Genomic DNA, 20,101 nt, shown 5'->3' on the forward strand with positions numbered 1-20,101 from the left:
CAAGCAGATATTTCCTAAATACGTACATGTAAGTGTATGTGTTCATAAATACAAAATAAATATGCCCAGTACACAGAGACATATAGCCTACCATGGAAACACAGACTTTTAAACTGGATGTGATTCATCTTAACGCGATTAATCGTTTAACAGCCCTAAATTTAAGTGACCTATGGTATGGGGAAATATTATTTACGTTACTATAAGTTACTTTATTACGACGGCGTTTAGTGCCACGTTAAAAAGAAACATTTCGACTTTATTCTCGTAACATTTCGACTTTATTCTCGTTACATTTCGACTTTATTCTCGAAACATTTCGACTTTAATCTTGTAACATTGCGACTTCTCGTAACATTTCGACTTTAATCTCGAAATCTTTTTTTTTTTTAACGTGGCACTAAAACGCCGTCGTACTTTACAATAGGTAACTTTAAGTGACAATAATTTATATATTTGAATTAGCATAAAATAAATCGAGTCATCTACCCAAAATGTTTACGAAAAACCTTTCTCTAGGATTTTCTTACATAATACATTTGTTAGCGGCAGCGAAAAACAAGCAGCGTTAAAAAGTCTGTTCATGAACGCTAAATGTGCCAAAGTGTTACAAGGCCTCGAGCTAACCAAAGGTTAATGCTTCCTATCAGTCTCACAGAGGAACAAACTGTGAGGTGCAATCTGATTATTTTATTCAATGTTTGCGGATGTGTGAGATGGATTCAGTCACATCGCAAAAACATCCCCCTCTGACCTCTCATCCCACCAGCAGCTCTTTTCACGCCTCGCGCTAACGCCGCTTTCTCTTCAGCCAAATTAAACGTCTGCTTTGAATGATTTCACGAGGAGCGGCTCGGCATCAGCCGTCGCATCCAAAAATAATGCAAGGTGGATGTGAGAGTTGGCGGAGGCGGCGGTTGGAGGGGAAGCGGGGGTGTCTGTTTGCTTAAAACAGTGGGATGCGGGTCTGGTGAAGAATGTCAAGTCAAATTGTTCTCGACACTGTTAATATCTGCACCTCATAGGGATAATTACATGTAAATAAATAGCGAAATAGCTCTCAGCTGGAGTCTGAGAGGAAAGTGTGCGCCAGCTGGGGACACCAGCGCCACGGTCGGTACGTACCTAAGTGTGGGGATGGGGGTGGGGAAGAGACAGAGGCAAAATACGAAGCAGTAGCCTCCAAGATGCTCAAAAAAGCATCACAGCAAGTGTTCAAGTTTTGTAGCTTTACATACAAAATCAAAACATCCAGACTTGTGATAACTGCAGAGAGTGGAGGCTGTAGTATTAATCATAACTTCACACCTGTCAGAATGGCATCTGGAACTAACAGGAAGCATGTGCATGAGGCCGACCCCCCAATTCTTCCTGTTTTAGGCAGGTTCATAATTGTTGGAAGATCTTTTCTCTGTTTCATACTCTCTCACTGCATACTAAAGCTTACTGTCACAGCCGGGTGGCAATGTGTACAACAATCCATTCTTCAAATATGCAAGATTGCAGCAAATTACAGGATGTGACCTCCACCTGTTCACTCATCCTTTGTGGATGTAGTAGTTTATATAAATGAAACTTTGTTTATATGTGAGGTATATAAGTAATTTTATTTACAAATGCCCAGTGCTGATTTGTGTGTAACGGAAATGCAACAAACCAAATATCAGACTACATTAATGTTTTAAGAAAATAATACTGTATAAAATGTACATTAACTTACAGTATGGACTTTATATAGTAAGAAGACATTTGAGAATTTCACTATTCACAAGCAAATGAGATTAAAGAATTATTAAATCCATTTTATGGATTTTTTTCAAGAACACATTGCTCAAGCACTGCCTTGAACCCACATTGCAACGTGTGTATCAGTCTCAGCCCATCCTTACTATAAATCCCCATCTAGCGGGATTTACTGAAATGTATATTGGCTGCCTCTGTGAGATAAATGTAAATCACGTTCCCTTATATTTTTTATTTATCTACAGTAAATGCATCAGTGCCACAATGCATTTACAAAAAATGTATAACAATGCCTCGCGCGCACACACAAATACCCAAAATTTGAATATCACTTTTATAATATTTTGTCTATGTAAGTGAATAAGGATCCTGCTCTGTGTAGAAAGAGAAAAAAGTTGGAATAGTTTAAATGAGATCAGAGATGATGTTAATGAAGAACAGCCGTATATTTAATAAACATACGCCCTTGATAAAATTAGATTCATGACTTACTGAAATACTGTATATACTATTAATTTAAGAATAATTAAATCTTTCAACTAAAATTTACAGCTGCGGCATGCCAGCAGGAGCCACTACATGTTAATTTTACACATATTTGAGTTTCCTCAACACACACATACACTCAAGACTCCAATTCACTCAGTCTGCACTAAAGAAAAAAAGATACGAAGAGAAACTAAATAAGTGAATGCAGGAAACATTCTGCCAGTGGATATGATTTAAATTCCCCTGATTTTCTAGGCAGCTTCGGAGCAGGTCTTTTTTTAAAGCCTCTTACTTTTCAACTCTTGCCAAATTGAAACAGCATCTGTATTTAAGACGGGTTCTAATTAACAAGTATTTCTCCTCTGCACTCGGAGTACGGGGGTGATGTAAATACGCATTTATTTAGTCTTTTGATTGGTAGATGGAGACTCGTGCCAGCTGACATCGTGCCCAGCGAGCAGCTTAATACCGCAGTCTTAATAATAGCAGAGACGACACACAGATTCATTGATATTCAGGTGCACAATGTCTTCCTGCAGAAAATAAGGGAAAAGGAGTGAACTAAAATTCAATCTTTTTCCCCCAACCTATCTCTCTCCCCCTCACTCTCTTTCTCATATAAATTTGTCTTTTTTGGCAACCCCTGTGCAGGCGTCTTAAATATAATTCATCCAGTTTAAAGTGGCTGTTGTGGTAATGGAAGAGAGGAGAGAGGTTGGAGTCCCCCTCCCTTATCTCTAGCAGACAGTTGTCAGGAATCACTGGTGAGGACTGAGTTGTGCGCGTGGCTCAGGCAGGGAGGCCTGGGGATACGGATCAAAGGAAGTGTTGGTGAGCGCCACTCTGCCTCTGATCCCCCAGTGCTGAAACCCAGCCTATTCGCTCTCCCTTCCTAACATCAAATGCTAGCCAGAGTCCTTCATTCCAAAACACAAATCTTCCAGGTGCATTGAAGGAGGCAAAAAAATTATGGTTAATATTACAAAATATTATTACTTTTTCCTTTTCAGCTCTGTTACAAGTTTATGGTTGTGTTTGTACAAGTATGTTATATTACATTATTTCGGCGGGGGGGGGGGGGGTTGCAATAAAACAGAACAAAACAGAAAAAACGTGTAAACCAGGTATGACTGTTTTAAATACTCATTTAAATATAAAAAAAATATTTTACATATTAAATTATGAATATAAATTAATATTGCATATTTATATTAATTAATTAATTCTTTATTTTATTATAAAAGTTATAAATAATATATATGTATTGTATAATAGAAAAATATATAAAAATAATTATAAGTATTTTTAATAATATTTTTTTTTCAATATTAATCTCGGGAAAAGCAGCAGAATATAAAAAACGATTTTTTTATATAATATGAAAATATCTAAAAATCAGTGGACTAGTGTAATAACAACAACATTATTTTAAGGTACTCATAAAATTTCAGTCATTTTATATTTAGAAGGACACCCATTTAATGTCATCAAAATCATTTTCTGTCTAAAAGAATAAAGATAAATTACTCAAATAGCATGTCAAGTTAATCATTTGTTAATATTGTTAACAATGTGTGGGCAATACTGTGCCCCAGTTATCACCTGACACAGACTAATGCAATAATACTGCAGAGAGAATGGATGTAATGCTCATTAATACTGGCACACTTATTTTTTTTTTGCTAGCTGACTCCAGTGCCTTCAGGCCTGGTGTTGTTGCTAAGGGGCCCAAAACAAAAAGTATATTGATTCTACTGAATAGTTGGTTTCAGTAAAACCTGTTCATTAAAAACGGCTGTGGATTGTTTTCCTCTCTGGTTACGACTACTAACAACAAAAATGCAAACGTCAGACACAAAGCATCTGCTGCACACACAGAGAGTGATTGTAGCAGCCTACAGCTTTATTAACCCCCTCCATTCTTTCTACATATGTCCAATGTTTGGACCGGTCTTAATGTCCACCAGAAGATGAAACATAGAAAAGACATGCAGTCAAGGCCATAGAAATCCATTCATGGCTCTGACCCTCTCCAAAAGTGGGTTTATTGGAGATTAGGTCTGGCATTGCGTAATTTTTAGCCTCACTGAGCTGCAATGCAGTTTAATGTGTTTTCCAGAGGTGCAGTGAGAAAGCGCTCTGCTTGTAAAGGGTGTGCACCTGTTGGTGTTGTGAACCCAGCAGGGTTGGATTTCATTCTGGCGAGCTGCCATTGCAGCACATTTACTAAAACCCACAGGTCTTTCTAGTCTCGGTAATGGCCATAAAGCAGTCCATCGACACAATGAATGATTTTAAAAGTGCATCTGAATATCAGCATTCTAGATGTCATGCCATGAAAATGCTGCTCATATTTTCTCAACTAAACACAGCAGGGTCATTTATAATATAAAGTATACTTTTTATGTCATACGTCTGAATAACAGATCAAATATAAGTCCCAATTTATAAAGAAGTTAATCATAATAGGTTTTTAGCCCATTTAACAAAAAAGTGAACATGGGGTACATTTTAAAATAACAAACAAAAAAGGACATTCCAGTCCTGTCCAGTTGTTAAATCTTTTTCTGATTAAAATTTTTCAAGCAAAACAGATATTTAGTAATATTTTTACTAAATATATAAATAAGTAATATTTTATAATTTACCTTTTTAAGTTTTTATGTCCAACTTGACACTAGTATGTAAATAAGCAACTTTTAATTATTATTTAATTATTAATTTAAAATATGATTTTTAGTCAATTTTAGAAATATAAAGCATATTCATTTATTTTTGCCTATTTCTCAGTAAAAGAATAACAATGGTTTACACACGCATGAGAAAGTCGAAAGCTGGGCGGATACTAAATGTTAAATGGCTGAAAATAAAAGTACTGAAGGAAATTAAAGTGAACACAAATGTTTCGTACAGAAAATCCTAAAAAAAGATTATGCTAAAACTGTCAGTTAAATGTGTCACAAAAATCCGAAAAATGTATTAAAAACAGTGTCAAAGGAGTTTTTGTCAAGACACATAAGAGCGAGCTTTAACACTAACAACTTTAGGCTATAAAGCTTTTTAAAATGGCTGATGGGTTTTCCCGAGCAAATAAACCAAACAAAAGCTCTCTTTGCATTCTGCCGCACAGCCCTCTAATATCGGAGAAATAGGAAAAACAAAAGGAAAGGAAACCGTTCTGCTACATTGTTCAACAAACTCTGAACCACACAGATGTTTATATAAGCGATGAATTAATTAAATTCTACATATCCATACAGAATAATTTAGCACACACACAACATTTGCATTCATTTGAATGAATTGTCGTCATTGAAGATTAAATTAATGTGCTGAAATAAATTACCGGAGGGGGCGATTATAACTAAAAGAAAGCGAGTAGATCAGACAAATGATGGCGAAAATCATGATTTACAAAAACAAGCTTGTAAGATCTGCCATGTGGGCTGCCTGTAGAATGATGGGGGGGGTGCCTTGCGGAGCACTGGCGGCCCTTTCATGGACATTGAGGCACAGTGTGATGCTGGGGTTGAACTATGATACTCCTGTCAAAGAGAACATTAATTTTTCCTACAATAAGGGCCTGATGGAATAGCCACATGTGACATGTGGAACCGGCAGAGTGAGGCTGGACTGGGGAGGAGAGGTTAGGGGGCTCAGGAGGGGTCGGATGAACCATCTTAATTTCAAAACCCACCCAAAAAAATAATTGCCGTTAAAGAAATTTATAATTTCTATAAAATCATTGTTTAAAATTTTTTGTTTTAACACTATTACTGTGAATAGGAAGCAAAATACTGCAGCATATATATATATATATATATATATATATATATATGCAATTAAAATAAACTGAAATTGTAAACGTGCACAATAATATAAAACAAGAAAAGTAGTTATTGTACATTTGACCCTTTTTATAGCAGGATATGAAAAGACACTTTAACCCAATAAACGACAACCATGTTCTATGTTATTTATGCAGGTTTGCAGCGAGAGCATTAGTACTTAAAGCCCCTCCACTACGATTAACAATCAAACATGCTGAGAAACGCTTGTGTTATCCCCAACTCTGCGCTACAAGAGAAAATCTCTTTTTTTGTCATCAAATCCCTAATTCTTTCCTCTCTTTGGAAAAAAAACGAGAAAGAGAGTAATACCAGTTCCCAATCTGCTTTGAGAAATATTTGGCGAGGGGGGAGAAAGTAGCCATAAAACGTGTGAACAAGAGGGTAATTGTGGACAAATGCAGTATTGAATTTCATTTTCAACAACTTACGCACCATTTCAATCTTATTTTCTGCCTGTTAGTCAGATCTTCTTGGTTGTGGTGGGCAGAACTGCCCACTGTTGGTGAATAATTGCTTGTAATTGACTCTTTACCAATGATGTAAATCAATGGCAGTCATTTTTCTATTTAGAATTAAGGAATCATCCCTGAGCGGAGTCTTTTCTTTGCTTTCATTGCTCAATAGCAGGCATGGAACGGATTTTTAACAATCTTGTCGTACACATAAACCAATATTCTCTATGAGAAATCCCTCCAGGAAACACATAAATGAAACCTGTTAACATAATTTAAAAGAAAAAAAGAAAATAAATGTGTTAAAAAATTAAATTAACAATAGCTGAAAATATGGCAGTTCGTACTTATTGAACTGAATGGCTTATGTCTATTTAACTCTAAAACATACAGATCTAATAGTTTTGTGCGATTACTTCCTCCTTTCTCATTGACACACAGGACTCAGATCTTCACTACGTCTTCAAAAAGCCATTATTCTCTTGAGGCTATCCTCTATTGTTTTAAACTCAAGCTGTTATTTTCTCTGAATCAAAGTATTAAAACATTATTTTAATTAGGAGCGTGGATGAAACAAAGGACTATTCATTACAACGCATTATCTTACGAACACTTCACCAACACAAGGGAACACAATTTCTCCCGTCTGCTCGGTACACATGAGACGCATCTAATCACAAAACGTACACAGTAGCAAACAAAGAATATGCAGCTTCATCTTCAGAGAGATCTCGTAATTCCACTTGAAAGACTACTTGACATCAGGCTATAGAGAAGAGCTTTTAAGCACTGTGGCCAGTGACCCTTACTGACCTGTGGAGATAGCCCATTGCTCACTTGGTTCATGTGATTGCTGGATGCTGATTGGCTCATGAAGGAATCGGTGTAGCTAGAGAAACCGTGCCGGTTGGACGAGAGGCCGTAGGCGGAGCTGCTGTCGCTGGTGAGCCCGCCCTGATGCATGGTGGAGGGGGGCAAGGGCTGTGGACGATGCAATGTGCCGCTAACATCTGGCATGAACAACACATTTAATTCCATTACTAAATGTCTCTTATAGTCATCACAGGAGCTCTAAATTAGCCATGTTCTTGGAGCTGATTAGAAATCTTCTCAAATAAAACACATCAGTGATGAAGTTACTGGTTAACTTACCTTGCGGTAATGTTGTTGATGGGTAGGTGGACTCTGGAAGCTGGTATGATTGTAAAGTTGGCATGCCCGTGGGAGGGAATCCTCCTGGCAACAAGTGGTTAAACGCTGCCAGTTGATTCGCTCCTGCTTGTTTACGCCACCTGGCTCGTCGATTGCTGAACCAAACCTGGAATTCATAAACATGTAAAATGTTTAGACAGATTATAAAAAAGTATTATATTATTTTGTATTATTAAAATACAAAAGAAAGAAATGAAGATGAACCATTTTTTGTATTTCATTTATTTTTAAAAGAATTAATAAAATGTTTAGACAGATAATAAAAAGTATTTGAAAGGATTATAAAGAAGATAGTAATACAAAATACAAATTTGAGATGAAGCATTTTATTTATTTTTAAAGAATTCTTTATTTTTTAAAGATTAAACAATCATTTTTGGAGAAAATATGATTAAAAAAGATTAAAAACTAAGAGATGAAGAATTTTTATTTTTTCAGGAATGTTCCTATTTAATTTATAAGAATTTGTTTTCGATTGATAACCCTTTTAATTTATTGTAATGTATTTTGCAAAAAAGAAGCAAAGCGCCTGCCACATTAAGACACGTTTTCAAAGTTTTATTCTAATGTGACTGGCTGAAAGGGAGAGCATGGCCAATAACCTGCACCTCTCAGGGGCCGAGGCGCTGGCCCTGTGTATGCAAAGGACTGAATGACATTGATCTATGCCTCAGAGGGGCCATTCTTCAGACTTTAATACACTGGCAGTGCAGTTAATCTACTGTTGTTTTTCAAATGGTCTCCACCATTGTGAGTGGAAGTGAAAGAGGCTGACAATGGTCCTTCAATGAATCAGAGCACAAAGAGAGGGCGTCCCTTTTTAAACAGCTCCTCAAGAATGAGGCTTTCAGCCAGGGCATTGATCAAGGGGCTGGCATAGACATACTGTATGAGTACACGCTCTTTCCCTCTTTATCCTCCCAGGCTCCCCTTTAACCTTTGTATACAAGAGGAGCTGAATTAAAGATAAAAAGTGTCATTCAACATAAATTCTCAAGCATATTTATGTAGTATCTTATAAATGGGCGACAGAGACCAGTCAAAATATTTTGATAAATGCATTACAGTCAATTGTTTCTTTCTTAAATAGGCTGTCCAATGGTAGTGCCGTGACTTATTAAAGTTTTAAGTCAAAAATATGTAGTTCATTGAAATGGTAATTCCCAAATTGATAAAAACAGTTCCCGTGGAACCAACGCAACAATTTTGAGATTCCTTAAACACCATTCCCATCAGTCTAATAAAGATTAGGAAACACCTTTAAGACCTTCATAATTATCCTTATTAACACACCAGGAGACTAATTACTGCTTTGAAAATGATTAGCGGCAATTTTCTACTTGCATACGCATACCATAAAACACCCAACCTGACAATCTCAAAGATCACACGAATCAAAAATCATAGAATTACTTTATCGTAGCGAACTGAGATTTCAGATTTTTCTCTTGGGAGACATGTCCAAGTAATCATGAATGTTTCCCCATACAGGCTTTCAGATTTTTTCTATGGTTGATCTCAACAGAACCTCACATCACGAATTGTGCTCAGATGTGTCAATGGAAAAAGGTTTGCTATCAAAAGTATGCAGATCTCAACATGAGCTCAAACCAAGAAAAACGAAATTTTCCAAAAACTGTGCCCTCAGTTTTAATGCATTACATTGTTATGCCAGTTAATCTCACTTATTACCAATTTTTTTCCCTAAAGCGTTTGAAAGAATGCTTCTATAGACCACTTCTGAAAATGTAAGCAACGCTAATTCAACGCTGGTCCAGAAGAACTACCCGTTTGAGGTTTTTTACACAAACATTTAAACAAAATACAACAACCAGAACATTTAAACAGAATTCAAATATCTTTAAGATTTCATGATGTATGTAAGATTTAAAAAGAAAAGAAATGAAACCGTAAGTGTTTCTGGACCAGTGTTTACCTCTTGCTCAGTGGTCTATAGACCATAGGATGACAATTAATCACTTCCTGTTCTAGTTTTATTTATTTTACTTAACATATATAATTAGGCTTTAAAGAAGTTTGTTTAACGTTTTTGTTATAAAAGTTTTGTTGGTTGTATTTTGCTCCAAGGTTAGTGTAGCGTTAAAATCAGAAACCGGAAGTGCTTCCATACCAGTGTTATGTACGTCTTTTTTGTCTTTAATGTCTTTTTTATTAATTAACAAATCATTGCGGTGTCACACTACCCCCCTTTATCTTCTCTTCTAACAATTTTGCAACTTATCATTGACCCTTCACATAAACCCCAAGTCGAGCTGACACAAGCCCCATTACTTCTCGTGTCTTAGGGTAGGGTGGCTTCTGGTATTAGCGAGAAGTAGACACACACGAGGCATTAGAAGCGCATATCTCAGTGTTAGAGGCTAGAGTGTTTGCCGCCCCACTCAATGGATCCCCATAAAAGGCTTGCTGTGAGCAGGGGCTCCTGAATGCTCCATTCTGGGACTCGATGGCAAAGGCACCTTGAGCATGGATTTTCTCTCTGCTGTTCTTTTTAATTCCCCACTCTTCTCATTCCCAGCTGTAGAATAGACACAAAGCATACTGCCCGGCCGAGATGGCCGACTCGTTTCGTATTTCCAAAAGAGTTTGAATAATTTGAATGTAGCCACTAGGCAAAACATTTAAGAGAGGAGATATCTTTGAGCTGTTGTCTGATTGCGTTCGGTTCGAAGGGAATGGAAGTCAAAAAATTCAATATACTTCCAATCTCCCAGCGATGCCCAATACAGGGAGAGAGAAAGACAGAAGGAAAGTGGTAAATGTAAGACAAATCTGATTGTGGACTGTGTCGTGATTTGACAATCCCACTTGAGAGATTCGAGCCGAGACGGAATCTCGCGTGCTCATCCGATATCAATCATCCGGCCACCCTATCAGTTCCTCTCCCCATCTGTATCTCTGATAGTGACAGTCATACGTCTTTCTTGAATTTCCATTGCCATGCACGGATTCGTTGGTGAGGAAGACAACAGTAAAACCTGGATGTGATTGAATTTCACAGCAAAAAAGTAGAACATAACAGTGGTTGAGAGGCGTAAAAAAGGCCAACATCGTGCAGAGGGTTGCTGGACAGGGAGCGTGGATGGGCAGTGGCACGGGATGAACTGGGCGGGGTCAGGGCCCTGAAGGTAACACTGCGGCCAGACCCTGTGAAACAGGGCCTCCCTGCAGGAACATCTGCAAAATTCAACTTTTACTGCTCCCAGATGTTTATGGTAAAGACACACACTCTCTTTGTTTAAAAAATCATGCATGTAGACGTACATATGTGTATCCATAAATATAAAACACACAATCTCATATATTTATTTATCCCTGTTTATTGAAGCTCTTCTTTTATAGTAGGACAGGAGTGCAAGCTAGCACGGAATTATTGGCTCCAGATTTTGCCGGGACCGTTCGCATGTGATACGACTTACAACAGTCAACTGTGGGCCGACACTTGTGGCCTGGAAGTCTTGTTTCCAGATTGGATCAAAGGGCGCTAGATTAGAGGGGGGAAGTGGAGACATCTTCACGTCTCCTTGTGAGGAACATGTGGAGGACTAACAGTCCTTAGTTACTCAATATATAAAATAAGTCATGTTTCAGATGGTCATGTTTAGTGGATGACAATTGTTTACATAAGAATAAAAATATATGCTATAAACTTAGGTCATAGTATTATATTTATTTTAGTATTTCATTTTTCATGATACAAAAAGCCACATATACACCCAGAAGGAAAACGTTTTGGCAATAGCGCTGTCTTTGAGTAACTTTCTTCTGTAGAACACAAAAGAAGATATTTTGAAGAGCGTTGGCACCCATTAACTTTTGTAGGAACACAAAACAAGTGAATGGGTACCGTTTAACCACATTCTTCAAAATATCTTCTTTTGTGCTCTGCAGAAAATAGAAAGTCATACAGGTTTAAAATGACAAGAAGGAGAGTAAATGATGACAGAAATTTTATAAATAGCCCAGCACATTTTAGTGTGTGGAGTTTTTTAATGATGGGGAGAGCACATCCCACAGAATATGCATTAGTAGATGATACTAAATTCACTAATCTTACTCTTTCATTTCATGTTGTCACACCATCAAATATGATATTTTAGCACACCACCACTAACTGCCACTACTTAAGAAATTCATTGCAAATCATCATTAATTCATCTTATGGTCCTGTCTTTCTCTAGTCTTACAAAGCGCAGTGATCCAGAAACACAGCAGCAGTGCTGTAAGACCTGGAACCACTTAACCCAGAGCTTACTCAGATATGGATCACTTCCCGTGAGGTGTCACAGACAGCAGTAAAACAGTGGAAGCAAGAGTGAAGTGTCTGTGGTTAAAAATAACCACACAGTGACTTGCTCAATAAAGACAGATCACAGATCTTAGTAAAACCTCACAAATATAAATGTGAAAAATGCCTCGACATCCTCACTGATCCACGTCTGACTTCCCTCTCTAACATTCTCCCTCTCTCTCTATCTCTTTCAGACATCTGGATGCCGTGTCGGTGCAGCTGCATTCAAGTGGGTTGACACTGGGGCCGCGGGGTCTGCCAAAAGCCAACAGGGTCAAACACCTTCCCCTCCACAAAAGCAATGATCCCAGAGCCCTGGCATCTCCATCTGAGCCATCTCCAGCCAAAGAGCTGACACACACGCAAATGTTCATCTGCTCGGCCTCTCAACAACCAACTGCTGGTCTGTGACAGCGCTGAGAAAACCAAACGTAAGTCCTCGAGCCAAGACATTGAGGTTGTGGCGGTCTCAAATGACTTTTACTATAACTTTATTTCGTATGATCTTTGAAATCATTTCTCTCTCCAATCCGATTTTCTTTACATGTTATTAGATCTTCATTTTTTCAAATAATAATTCAGTCCCGACACACGAATTTCTAGCAAAAGGCCACTTCAAAACTGATGTCGCTTTTCAGTATTGTTTATTCACTTGTCTAATTAGCATCTGTTGCCATAAACACACAAAAGGACCTAATGTCCCATGGGGCTGCTTACAGCTCAGGGGCCAAATCCCTGACAGCAGGGTCTCTGACTCTGGCAATAAGAGAGAAAATTTCTTTACTAAAAAGCGTTTACAAGGTCACTGTGAGCCAACTATTTGTAAATGGAGCCATTGCTAAAAGTTTTACATTTATCATCAAATTTTGAGCACCAGCATCTTTTGACGTTTTCCAACCAAATGTATAGGTTGTTATAAAAAAGCTGAAAATAATTGTAAAACTGCTTATTTTATAGAAAATGAGCTACTTTCAATCATGAGATATCATCTGACATACAACTACTGAAAAAGTCAAGAAACCATTCCACATTTTCATGTAATCATCATTTCTAGATGTATTGTGGCCATTCCAAGTCCAATGTCTGTTTAATTTCCACAAAATTCGTTTTCTACAAATATGTGCTAATAGAAAAAATATTTTTATTTGAAATTCGGATAAAAATATTGTAAGTAGCTTTCCTGTGGCTCAATTGTTAGAGCATTGCGCTAGCAACGCCTAGGTCATGGGTTCGATCCCAGGGGATTGCACGTAGTCACAAACAAATGTTTAGTACAATGTAAGTCACTTTGGACAAAATTGTCTGCCAATCCTTAAATGTAAATGTAGTTCACAGTATGAAACAGAAACATATAATTTTACCTAAAAACATACTTACAAAAACTGAAATAATTTTGAAATGGTCTATTTTTCTTTCACGGCTGTATAGAGTAGCTATTTACTTTAAATACAATTAACCTTATCACACAACTGAACAACAAACACACATTGGTTTTAAAGGATTTCCCCATAATTTACAATACACATTACAAGCCCCACAGCATTTTTTTACTGACAAATGTAACTGGTGAAGAGGGATATCCATGAGTGAGTGTGGGCTGCTCTTAGTATAGCGCAAATTTTACGAGAAGCGGTGGTGGGCTTGCAAGTGGTGGGAAGAAAAGATCTCGGCCAAAAGCTGAAGTGAGAAATCCACAAGGAATGTGCTCTCGATCTTTTTATCCCCCTCCCTCGGCTCCCAACAGCTGCTGCCATAACTCTACTGTATTTTCCCTCCTCATTGTTTCAAATATCCACATGGTTGAAGAGCTGTCAGTTGAATCCAGTTGAGCCAGTACCCACACTACTACAATATTTGTGTTTGTTTCGCGCAAACAAATGATTTTATTTAGAATAATGAAATAAGCATTAATTTAGAGGTATAATTTTCTATTCACATGCATGTTAACAGAAGAAGTGCCATGTAGGCCACATGATCGTGTTTCTGTCTTCATGGGCGTCCACTAGGACACAGCTGACAGGAAGGGGCCTACTGTGCTGTTCACGAGCTCTCTTTAAAATGAGCAGTCGCATTGTTACACGCATCATCAATCAGAGGACCTCAGTCCAACGGTTTTAGTGACATATCAGAGCTCTATAGACCTCTAAGCTGAACTCCGACTGAGCTCTCATTGTGAAATAGCATCTACGTCCCATCTACAAACTAAGATCATCAGTCTTACAAACCTTTGACATCCCTAATAACCTTCATACAGGAGCCTTTATTTACAGAATAATGTTGGCAATGACTCTTGATGCAAATTGCATCACATCCAAACCATGTGCATTGCAGGGAGCATTGCTGCGTAGCGTCCTACCTGCACTCTGGCCTCGGTGAGTTTGGTTCTCTGGGCTAGTTCCTCTCTGGTGTAAATGTCCGGGTAATGTGTCCTCTCGAAAGCCTTTTCCAGCTCTTCTAGCTGCTCGGCTGTAAAAGTCGTCCGACTTCGTCTCTGCTTCCTTTTCAGGGGCAGATCTGGTTCTGACTCTATATCCGAGCCTTCATCCATTCGACCTGCCGCAGAGGACAACAAAACTGAGTGTGTTGTTCACGCTAACAAAATTATAGACAACTATAAAAAAATTAGCTTATCAGAAAGCTCACTGCTCACAAACACTGTCATTATATTCATTTTGTTGCTTTGGAGCGAATAGGTGCCAGTGAGTTGAGATGATGTGTATTTATGTGGCTTTTAAGCAAATATTATTTCAATGCACAGCTATTTATATAAGTGAGGCTCTGAACACAATCCCACATTGGCACATCCTATCTGGCCCTGAGGCCATGGAGGAAAAATAAGAGTTAATCTCTGCCGACCACCTTAGCGTTTTAACATCATTCTCGAGAATTAAAACTGGCACTGGTGTTTATTCCATTAAATTGCATCTGCGGTATTCTCAAAACACCAGCAGAGGATTATCATGCAGTCAAGTGCAAATAACTATTGCATTGCTGTTTACTGGTTAGTTGGATAGCTAAGGAAGAATGAATTGGTGCCCATCTGATCTCATGCAAACCAGAGATCTGTGACTATGGGTGGCATAGAAATGGCACAGAGCCATACGTGCTTGCTATACAGCCTATACAGTTGTACTTGCAAAAAGCATTCACATTTTCCTGTTAAAGCATTTAATTAAGAAGGATTGACAAGTACAGCATCAAATAACGTTTAAAAAGATCTACCTTCCTCCCTTTTTATTCAGAGCCCTTTTTGTCATTTGATTTTAGTTAGCTATTTCCACATTGCCTGGAACTGGGCTGAGCCGCATAAATCCCTTCGGCGGTGATGGGGGTCTTGCTCCGCATACACTGGCCCTAATCCAGGCCACGACTTTCTTCTAAATTGATGCGATTTTATATCAGTAATGGCTGAACCCTGACTTGGTATATGGACTCGATCGCTGCCATGGTGGAAGCACTGTATCGTTTCCGATGCCGTGGGCTCAACCCAAAACCCTGTACACCCCATTCTTTAAGAATCACAATTATTTTACCACTCATTGCGTTAATGTTGCGCACAGTCAGATCCAGCAACAGAAGAGTTCAGGTCTAGCCGTGGGTTTAAAAGAGCCGTCTGCCCATAAGCCGCAAGGAGAATGATTGTTCCAAGTGATACGATTTAATTCATCTGAAAAAAGATGATGGACATGACTGCATGTGACATTTCATGCTCATTCAGTTAACCCTTCTTCGATGCCAGACATAGACAGTTCTAGTTTAACAAGCCCAAGGCATGAGAGGCACAAGAAGGAGAGCTGAGCTATTTTTCCTCTATGAACAAATCATGATTCAACTTTAAAATTTCACATCCTAAACACTTGGTTTGTCCATTGAAAAGGTGTACACTAAAGTAAGAACAGTTTTTTTCAGGCCAGGTGAAAAACAAGATTGAATTGAGAGGTATTAAAAAAGCAATAGAACTCATACAGACGACAGCAGATTCTGTTCAAGTTCATTCTGAGTCCACACTACTACCATGAGGACAGCAGTCAGGTGAGTCGAAACAAAATAAGATTGTATAATATGTTTAAAAAGAATTAGATGCAAGAGAATGTTAATGTTTTTAAATGAATATACTGTATTTTTAAAACGAGTTATGTAAATGGTTGTAACCTTCATTTTAAATTGAAACAATTTGTCTATTTTAAATATTTATACATATTGTTTTGAATGTCATTTAAAGGAACAGTTTACCCAAAAATAAAGTTGTTTCAAATCTGTATAAATTTCTTCTTTCTGATCAACACAGAGAAAGACATTTGGAAGAATGCTTGTAACCAAACAGTTCTTGGTCAACAACAACAAAAAACACAGGATTGGAACAACTCGAGTCAATATTAATTTTTGGGTGACCTGTCGTTTGTAATTCTTAATAAAATATAACTTGAGTACCTGACATTGGCTTGATCACAACAGTAAATCCAAACAAAGCCAACACCAGACTACCAAAAGTGTGTCTGCTTGTCTCTTCAGCGTTTGTTTACATGTTTTTGTTTGCCTGAACAAAGGCTGGACATAAAGAATCCAAAAGCAGCCTCCAAACAGAAACAAAACAACGTAAGAGCTATTAAAGGGTCTCAGACTTCAGGCCAGCTCTGTCTTTTAATTAAACAAGGAATTATGGGATTACAGAGAGGTTCCCATTACAGGGCACTTGAGGAGTCTTCTGGTTGATGTCTTTTTGTTTCCCGGTGCTCACGCTCAGGAATTCTCAACGGATTACATGTGGCCGTAGGACATGAGGCCGCATTAATTAAATCAATTCCTTTGCTATTTCTTTGGGCCGAAAACTCTCCGTCCGCCGCAACACTGTGGCAGGAACCTCAAGTATACATATATATTAGAGCTCATCTTTAAATCCTGGTTTTGAAGAGATCGGGACAAAGTGATTTGCTTTTGACTTGCCATGAAGACACTTGAGACAGCAGCATCACTTTCATTTCAGAGACAGCATGGAATTTATTTGCTATCCTCAACATGCTGCCAGATTTTAAAGGCAGGTTCAGCTTTGCCTTCTCACATTGCTCATGTTTTTCTTTCAAACAGAAAAATACTAAATCAGGAGAACAAATTTACCAAAACTCAATTTGACATGTTCAAGTCGGGACACAGATGCTACGGCATGACTGATGAGTATGTATTCTGCCACATCCCATTCTGCCCACGTCACAACAATTACAACCCACAAGCTGCTCCTCAGCACAGACAGAGAAATACTGAATAAGTTTGACAGCACTCTCCTGCTAAAGGTCAGCATAATGGAGACAGGATTATGGAAATGAAACAGACGCTGGCGAAGATACGTGTCTAAACCTGGACCTCATCTTTGTCTCCGTGAGATCCCACGATTGACATGCTGAGTCGCATCATACGAACGCGACCATGGCGAGTACCCAGACGTGTCGAATGTGCTGCAGCATAAACATTATCGAGTAAGACACATTTTGTCTGAGTGAGATCTTTTGAATAAAGGTGAAGGAATCGAAACTTATTATTTCAAATGTTTTAAAAAGAGAGAGCACTTCGCCAAACCTCGTTTTAGAATTTCAATTACAATATATGACGTCACTCAAATATATATAAAAAGATCAAGGGATGTTGATTAAAAATGTTTAATTAAGATTTACGGTGAATAAATTATTCCTCTATTAAATGTGTTTCTCCAGGGATCGTGCAATGTTTCCGACAAAAGGAACAGGATGTGAAACACAGACATCATTTCATAATTGAACTGCATAATCTGACAGTAAATGAGTGTTTTCTTTCTCACAAGCTTCGACAAGTTATGCATACTCAAATCCTACAGTCATCCAAACTTCAAATTGTCTCCCTGCATCCAATCTGTTATTAACATTAACTGCGCCCCATGGGATCAACCTGATTTGTACTGTAGCACTTACACTTCAAAGGCACCTAAACAAGTGAGATTTGCTCTAATGTATCTCAAATATGTATTGAATTGTAAGCCGTTGGGTAAAACTGAAGCCATAAGAATAGCCGACAATCTGAACTGATTCACTTTATTCAGCCAAACTGACTGATCTTGAGTTGACAGCTGAGGGGTAAAACTCTACATCCAGGACAGTGATTAAACACTACGGGTGAGGAGTGACTAAGGCCACAGAAAAGTCATGACCACCCTACATAAGATCTTCTCTCAACATAAGATCCCCCAGACCACTTCCATCAACGATGATCCAGTGAGCAGATGGGATATTCATCATCACGGCCACACTCAGACCTTCTTCCCCCTCTGTTGCCTTTTTCCCCTGTACTCTCTTTCTTGTTCCCTCTCTCGCTAACCTTTCCTGTCACAATCTGTATAAAGAACGAACAGGCCTGGGGTAAAGTGGCCCTCCACAGCTGCACATTCCACCAAGCTTAGCATTGTAGAAAACATTTAGGCATTTGTCTTCATCAGAACTGGCTCTCAAAACAACATTATACCCGAGTAGAGTATTGGAGGAGGCACACAATTGGGTACTTCATTTTTTGACAGTCTGACACAAGAACAGTCAACAAAACTTTCATCAATTTAGCTTCACTAAGCAGTGTAGCAGAGTGTCCTATTTTACTAAAACCGATATCATTTTAAAATAGTATAATAATTTTATTAGAACTATTAGTTGGTACTACTTGTTTTGCTTAATAGTCTATTCAAGCCATGAACAAATTCACACACGTTAACAATCTCAGGCCAATCTCAGGAAAAGGTAATGTATGTATATAATTTTTGTCTTTGTATATCAAATATATCATTTTGGCTTTCCTGTAGCTCAGTGGTAAGAGCATTGCGTTAACAACGCAAGGTTGTGGGTTCGATCCCAGGGGATTGTATATGCCTAAGTATAAATGTATAGGATAATGCAATGTAAGTCGCTTTGGGTAAAAGCGTCTGCCAAATGCATAAATGTAATGTAAATGTATTCTCATATGTTACATATGCACCTGCTTTTGCACCATCTCTGTGGTTTCAGAGTCTCTCTTGACGTTATTTCCTTCATAATGCAAAAGTAACTACATATCCCTGCTGCCCCTTTGAAACCTCCAACTTCTATGTTTCGTGATTTAATTTTTTATTGTTAGTCACCCTTTATGTTTGTCACTGGGTTTGGAAAATATCTATCCAATAAAAAGTATTAAAAAGTGCTTGTTTACTTTGGCAACACAGTATGCAATCATTAAAAAGTTCTGTGTTTTTTCCTTCCTTAAAAACAGTGAATTTGGATATAAATGGGTTCTGAAAAACAGTGCCGATATTATGTATTACCTTTTTGCCGACCTGCTACGCTTAACTAAAAGAAAATTCGCAATTTAAAAACATATTTTTATTAGAGATGCACCGAAACCAATTTCCTCCATTGATATCAATTTATTCATAATGTCTGTCGATACCGATTCTGAAAATGCAATTAATATTTCTTAACTTTCTGAATGTTATTTATTCATATATACTATTAATATTGAAACGATAGCATCCGATAGTGTGAAATGTTATTTGTTATTGGACGATACATCGGTGCATCTCTAATTTTTATTCAAACTTTTTCAAATTACACAATCACATAACATCTAAACCCAACAGACCTGTGCACACACAAGTTTCATTCACTTTCCACTATATCTTCATATTTCTCATTCACTGAATAAAAGGATAGTGTCTCTAAAAGAAGCGGCAACAGTTGCAAACAGAGACAGATTAAGTAAAAACGGAGGGAACGCTTCATAATTTTGGCTCCCACAACAAACAATTAGCCCTCCTTTCTTTTTTGCGGCATTGAAAAACATTTGAGAGAAAAAGCGAGAAGATGTGAGGGAGAAGTGATGGGTGATGCTCTTTTGTACATCTCATCATGTGCATGAAGGCTCAGTGGGCTTTTTGTCCGCCGTGTCTGTGTGAGAGTGTGCTCACCTTAAACAACAGAGAGACTCGGGGGCCTCCATGCCCTTTCAGGCCCCATAGAAGACGCACCTTAGGGGGCCATTTAAGCCTGAAAAGAGGC

General features: G+C 38.0%; 1 protein-coding gene across 2 annotated transcripts in view; it reads right to left on the reverse strand.

Moving 5' to 3' along the window:
* The window catches only part of pax7b (paired box 7b), a 43,574-nt gene that overhangs the window by 11,278 nt on the left and 12,195 nt on the right, over positions 1–20,101 (reverse strand). For both annotated transcript variants that reach the window (XM_056733693.1, XM_056733692.1), the window contains exons 5-7: positions 14,416–14,612; positions 7,688–7,853; positions 7,349–7,545 (exon numbers count right to left, since the gene is read on the reverse strand). In XM_056733693.1, coding sequence (XP_056589671.1) covers positions 7,349–7,545; positions 7,688–7,853; positions 14,416–14,612 — 560 coding nt within the window. The remainder of the gene's footprint in view (positions 1–7,348; positions 7,546–7,687; positions 7,854–14,415; positions 14,613–20,101) is intronic.

The sequence above is a fragment of the Triplophysa dalaica genome, chromosome 20 (assembly GCF_015846415.1).
Source record: "Triplophysa dalaica isolate WHDGS20190420 chromosome 20, ASM1584641v1, whole genome shotgun sequence".
Taxonomy (NCBI): Eukaryota; Metazoa; Chordata; class Actinopteri; order Cypriniformes; family Nemacheilidae; genus Triplophysa; species Triplophysa dalaica.